At 40.3% G+C, this 7,073-nt stretch overlaps 1 protein-coding gene across 1 annotated transcript in view; it reads right to left on the bottom strand.

Annotated features, from left to right (window-relative positions):
- Positions 1–6: 6 nt before the first annotated feature.
- The window catches only part of ZSWIM6 (zinc finger, SWIM-type containing 6), a gene marked incomplete at its 5' end in the record, with an annotated part of 50,247 nt that continues 43,180 nt past the window's right edge, over positions 7–7,073 (bottom strand). Inside the window, 2 exons of the mRNA XM_010023176.1 lie at positions 7–2,027; positions 4,377–4,458. Of these exons, the coding sequence (XP_010021478.1) occupies positions 1,165–2,027; positions 4,377–4,458 (945 nt within the window). The remainder of the gene's footprint in view (positions 2,028–4,376; positions 4,459–7,073) is intronic.

Here is a 7,073-nt window from a genome sequence, read left to right as displayed (position 1 = left end):
TATATATGTTATTTGTGCACAAAGGTTAGCTTATTATTAGCTCACTGCAAAGGCGTAATGTATCATGTCAATCATTTTGGAAAACATTTTGTGTTTTGTGTCAAAAAGGATATTTCTTTAAGTCTTCTAGGCTAGGAGGCACAAACCCCAATTCTGGCATACTGTATTCTTAATGCTAAGGCTTGCTGCTCTGGCTGTGTATTTTTTTGTTGTCCCTCTTTACTATAGTGCCTGTTACAAGCATGTGTGTATGTGTGTATACATATATATGTATACACAAGTTGTATAAATATATATATATAAAATTTCCCCATTAGGTATCAGTCCAACCATGCAATCCAAAAGGTGGCTCTGCATAGATGCCCAGCATATAGTTCACCACCTGAGCCAACCCTGAAGCAAGGCGCACTTTAGTCCTTCTGATAGGTTTTCTTTTTTGTTTAAAACCAAGCTACTGCAGCTTCAAGTATTTTGCATTACATAGATTTTTTTATAAATTAGTTAATGTTATATTTTTCAATATTCAGACATATACTATAATATATATACAGTACAATAAATGCTCTCATTCTTTTTTTAATTTTTTTGATAAATCCCTGAGAATGTATGTTGACAGTCGCTAAGTTTCCACATGCACAAGCATTGTGTGCCATGCTTCTGGATGAACAGCACTGCAAAGCCACGTGGTCAGCCTTTTAACTATTAGTATTTCATTTGTTGGTTTGTTTAAATATGCTGAAATGTAAGGATGAGTTACAAAGGAGTAAAGCTGAATCCATTCGAGGTACTTATCACAGGATGGAGGTGTTTTGTTTGGTTTTTAAAGCCATTACAATATATGTTTGTTTTTTGAGGCTGTGAACGTATACAGAAAGAACAGGAGAGCAATGTGGGCTTTTGCCACTTGACAACATATACTCAGTGTAAACCAAACCTTATTTAACCTCTCTCTCATACAAAACAGGAAAAAGGAAAAAAAAAAAATAAAAATTAAACACACAAACTTTCACAACATGACAATTTAGTTTGCAAACTCAATATAACTATACACATATAATACCGGTGTGGCTCTGTTTCTTTAAGTTAAAAAGGATACAAAGGCAGGCTCAAGTAAAAACAAACCACCCCCTCCCACCCCTCAATCCCCTCATTCACACATTTTCGTCAACCAAACCGCTCACGAACCAGCATCATCAGTTTCTTTTTGCCTTTGTAGATTTGTTTTAGGTTGTCAATAAACTGTGTAAACTGGATGTGACCATCATGAGCCATTAAGAAGGTCTCTCGGGCCTTGCTGAGGAACTCTATAAACTCACTATAGTGTCGTGGGCTAATGTGAGTGAGACGTGAATGAGTTGTATTAATGTAGGCTCCGATTGTGGCATCCAAGAGTTGCCGTAAAGGGGCTTTGTCCAGTGACATGAGCTTACCAGAGTTCCTCCTTCCATGAAGTCCCACCATGCCAGGAGTGGTCAAAGTACATCTACGCAAAATGTCTGACAGTACTGTTGCACATTTGACACTTTTGACCACCAGAGGTATTATAGCTGCTAGCTCGTTTTTCCCGAGGGAGTGGCTGAGTGCACATGCCCACAGAACGTCATTAATGGCAGGGTGTGTGTCCTGATTGTAACTCAGGTTGAGATGTGTCATGGCCAAAGTGGCCAGCTTGTAGGCCCGCATGGGGTAACCCCGGTGCTCCATGTATCGTGCTATAGTAAAAAGCTGCGAGTAGCTCATGCCTGTTGTAGCAGCATCTAGAACGATTTGGTACGCGGTCTCAAAAGCTATGTGATCCTTTTCACATAAGGTCAGTGCAGAAAGAGCACAGTTTTGAGGATCCTTCATGGCACACTGTAGAGCAAGCGTCCTAGCACTGCTGGCCAGCTTCTCCTGCTGATGGCAGTCCAGATGCAGACGGACAATGGTGCTGTTGGACATCACTGTTGTAGCAACAATACTAGTGGCTTCTGTTGGAGTGAAAAGTGTAAACCAGTTTTGCATGATACTATCCAGTGCATAAACACCTGAGGAGAGAAAGAAAGGATTAGCCAAAACTGGTAAAATCTGGCAGATACTGATGTTGAGCAAGAGACTGCATCTGCAGCAAAGTCTTAAGAGGTGGCCGCTACATCCAAGCGGATGCGCTTCACCAAAAAGGGCTAAACCAGACAGCAGGGCTGAAAAACGACATTAAAACAAAGGCTACAGTGCAAACTCTGTAGCAACCATTAAAATGCAGAGAATAAAATAATAAATAAATAAATAAATAAAAAGCCTGCAAGATAAGCTTTAATGTCCTGGTGCAACAACTGAGCTCTTTTACTTGTTATTTAAGATAATTTGGGTAACAAATTCTGGCTCATTTGGTCTCATCACACCATTCACAAGGAGGCCTCAACACTGAACACTTTTGAAAGTTGATTTTAACTTCTTTTCCTTACTGTGCATCTCAAGGCACAGCACATGAACAAAAGAATCTGCAGGTATGCTAAATGGCTTTCTTAACAGAACACCATGGCACACCTTAACGGAACATGCTAAGCACACCTTACAAAAACCCAAACATTCTAACCCCCACCTCCTCCTAACAGGCTTTTCAGATACACCTTGTGTCAAATTCAAATGCACCTGAACATCAAGATCCTTATTAGGTAAATACTTTGAGCAATATGAACTACTGGATATTATCTGAAATAGGTGTTTTCCTTTATATCACTTTATTCCTGGTGTGTGTGTGTGTTTGGCAGGGGGAGGAAGAGTGAAACAGTGATAACGGGTTTAATAAATTGAACCTTATAGCCAACTAGAGTGCCTTGTTATTGCTAGAGGCAGTTTACACACACCTGTGAGGCCACCTAAACCACACCCAGAGGTCCTCATTTTCTCTGCAGGACCCTGGTACTTCCCATGCACCCCTCCACTCATGTGCAACAATTCAGCATAGCTGAAGAACAGCAGCTCTTTATGTAAATACAGAGATTCCTTGCTTTACCAATTTGATAAAGTCTCAAGAGAATTTTGCATAGCATTATAAGGTTCTTTATGGGATACTTCTATTAGAACATGTAAACTAATTTAAAGCAATATTATACCCAGCATTTTATTTGTCAATATGCAGCTACACAAAATAATACCCAGGCACTAATATCTGTAAGACAGCCTCAGCAATAATTACTTTAGCAAAAATATAAAAGCAATAAGACAAGAGCATTGCGTGAAAATTTGCAGACACAAACCACTTTCTGGCTGAGGGCATACAAAGGCAAGCTGTATTTTCCCTTGCTATTGGCAACATTAATTTCCCATTTAAGCATAACGAAAAGAATAAATAATCCAGGGAATAAGCAGCAGCAATTCTCTGAAGTTTTTAAACTCAAGAAGCATCTATGTGATAAAATCCAATCAGATGTATGAAAAAGGAATAAATACAGTAGGGAAACTTGCTTTTCAGAAATAACAGTGAGAATTAAAACTGCTTCCTTATTGTAAATACTTCTATTGCCCCCACTTCCACAACTGCTCATTTATTTTATTTTTTACTGCTACAGTTTTTAATGCACTCATCTTCACTCCTAGATCCTGTATCCTCATCTTGCAGATGGCAAATATAGAAGCTAAGGGATGCCTCATCAAGACACACAGGAAATCTACAGCAAAGGCCAGAAATGAACAGAACGTCCTGCTGAGTGCACTGTTCTCCCACTGCTATCCTGTAAGTTTAAGATTGCTTTTCCTCCCACCCTATTTTCTCCTTACATGGCTAACAATGGGTATATCATTGGTATTTGGTTAGCTTTACAGGGCAGACAAGAGGTCTGCACATCATCATCGCCACATAACAAAGATGCATTACACTCTAAGCTTGGATTTACTTAGGGGCTTAAAAAAACCCAACCCCTAAGAATGAGAACCCCTTCATGAGATCCTGTCTGCCACACAGTAGGAGGCATCCTCAGCATTTCATTCATCTGTTTTCTGGTTTCTCTTCCTACAGCTGACCAGACAGCACTCTCAACTTGCCTTTCAGAGCAAGCAAAGTTGTAGCACAGAGCAAGAGCCTGTACTCATGGGCCTTTTCTCTACTGCAGCCTCAAACCTAAACCCATCATTGAGAGAAAAAGAGAAAATCTGGGGTATTTCCCAAAGGCTATGCACACCCCCATCTTGCAGGATTAAAGAAGTTACTGTGCACTACTCAACCACTGTCTCAATTGGTCTGTGCTTAAAAAAACCACTCATCACTGCCACAATGTCTTCCACCAAAGGAATTTTACAAATGAACAGGAAGTGGGAGACATTTGCAGAACTTGGGTGCTGTTAAGCAAATCAAGCCCTCTAAGATTAGCTGACAAGAGAAGCGTTTCAGAACATACCTACTTCTGTTGCGCATGTTACCAACCACCTCACCATTTCCCGCCGTCGCCAATTCAGTGTGGACAGTGTCATCCGCATCACCTATCAAAGCAACATAAACAAAATACAAATTAATCCTACTGCAAACCAAGGCAATATACCAATAATTAGGGGTTTTAAGTTATTTGAATATGCTAAGGTTCAAAATGTCAGCCTCTTGTGCTCCCTACTCTGTTACCTCTGTTTTAGCAGGTATGTCAAACGATTTGAAAAATACTGCTCAGCTAATTTAGAAGAGCATGCAGAGAGTAATTCCAACTGCAGATCCTTTGAGGCTACAGGAGACACACTTCTGTGGGCAAGAAAAAAAAACAACCCACAAAAGAGACCCAACCCAACAATAAAAAGCCCAATCAATTACTGATTATTCAAATTAAATTGTATCATGTCTACTCCCTCTATGCACAGTAGTCCTTAAAGTGGGAATGTGTGCTCAATGCTCGACTCTCATTGGGCAAAGTCACCCCTTTAATTATTCCTTCATCTGTATTTCTTTTCATTGACTTCAACAATACAGACAGGAGTTAGTGTACTGTGGTTTGACTGGCTGCTTATTCAGCAAAGATGTATATACACAATTGAAGGTACATCCAGGTATTATTAAGAGGTCCTCCACAGTGATTTCTCTCTCTGAACAAGGAGACCCTGCAAAGAAATTCCACCATAAAACCATCAGAATCCTAGAAAAAGGACTTTGATTGTAGTGCCTGCATTTTACATCACTTGTGGTTATTGCCTACACTGCTTCTTAAAACATGGGAAGATTTGTTTATTCAGAAAAACAAACACTGCATGGAAATTGCATGTAAAGCTACCTGGACAGATCCCACAGATACCTAGACAAAGAAAGCAAGTAGCTTTCCCCTTAGAATATCAGTGATCATACTGTGGTATTACTGTTTGTAGCATTTAGATAAACCGCATAATAGGTCAATCCTAAAGCTCTCAGGACAATCTTTACACATCAAACTCAATAAATGCATTCACAAACCAGCTTGGAGTCAGCAGCATTTGTAAGAGGGTTCTCAACACATATCCCTTCTCAATCCTAAAGTTACTTCAAAGTGGCGTGTAGCTCTCTCACATATGTCACTCTTGCCACCTCCTTCAGTCCTATGCAGTAGATAGGATAATTAAGATGATGGCAAGATTGCTGAGGAGCACAAATGCACATATGATCTTTAAGAAGTCTGGTTATAAGCAACCATGAGTGGTTCCAAGCTGGCCTCCAAAAATTTCCACATTGAGACCCTGGTGACTGTTTGTACACATCACCCAAAGTTACAGGATAAGGTCAGCTTTGTTGGCCTCAGACACTGGGGTATCATTTTAACTAAACACTAATGTAAGTGCTAGATTGGAGAACAGCATTTTGAAAGAAAGAAAATTGATCTGTAAGGAGAACCCAACACATTTTAAACTGTGAAAATATGGCTTAGGTAAATCATGGAACCAGCCTCTGCTTGAAGTCCTTCTGGAAGAAATACAGGCATCCCCAAGTTAAAATGCTTTGGAGTGTAACTATCTGTCCTATTACATCCATCAAAGGTAGGGAGTCTAGGTGACTTCCTGTATGGATGCACACACATATTGAAGGCTAGCACTCTTCCAACATCCATGACGAATTTTCAGCTTCGCCCAGGTAGAGTGATTCCAAGAGTAAATACAGGGTTATGGTCCAAATTCTGCTACTGGTGAGGGAGCAAAGAAGGTAAAAACCAAAAACAAACAACAGTGTGAATGATGTCTTCTCTGATGACTTTCCTCACTGTGATGCTCTGTAGAAGGATCAGCAGTTACAAGGAACTTTCGGCATGTGCAGTGTTGCTGTAACTATAACTCCAGTGTAGACAGTCCTAACTTGGGAGCAAAACCCAATACCATAGCTAGTTTCTTGACATGGGAAAGTTTCTTGACAAACTATTCTGGAATTAGGTTCCTTTCATTTGATTAACCTGACAAGCTGAGAACAGCAAGACAACGACCTTTACTGATAAAAACCCCAAAAATTTCAAATAAAGCATGTACTGATGTCCTGACCAAGAAGGATCTGAAGTTAATTTACACTGTAGCACACATAGCCAAAGAACTATTTGACTTTTGCTGAATATATTCAAGAGCTACCTCTTCCTAAAAGGGAGCTGCACATCTATCAAGGTAGATCTGTGCCATCACTTGAAGAGAACTTCTCAACAAGTCAGGAAGTCTCTAATGACAAGAGGCCCCTGCGAATTGCATAGCTTATCTGAAAACTAAGCCCTCTTCCACACAGAGTAACTTTGCCTTTGACTTGATGGATCTTTCTACGAAGTTTTTACAGAGGCACAGAAGATCTCACCCCCATAACAGATACAAGAAATAGACAACCAACCATTAGCTTCCACTCCAATGCAAAACCTGTTCATTCACTCACAGGTGTCGGGGCACAAAGGACACCACTTGCCAAATACAGCAGTTCCACAGGCAGTACCTGTTTGCCTGTGTGCAGTAATACCTACTTGCACTGACACAGCATACAACAAGCAAACAGAGGAACAGAACCTCTCTGTACCTGCTGATGTTACAGCACTTGTGTCAGTAAGGTTTTGAAGAACACAGTATAACTGAGATGCTTCATGCCCCTTTGGCCATGCTGATGACCTCTTTACACAGCCAGT

This window comes from Nestor notabilis, unplaced genomic scaffold, assembly GCF_000696875.1.
Source record: "Nestor notabilis isolate BGI_N333 unplaced genomic scaffold, ASM69687v1 scaffold11951, whole genome shotgun sequence".
NCBI classification, from domain to species: Eukaryota; Metazoa; Chordata; class Aves; order Psittaciformes; family Psittacidae; genus Nestor; species Nestor notabilis.
Note: the sequence above shows the minus strand (reverse complement) of the source record. Positions and strands in the feature narration are given on the sequence as shown.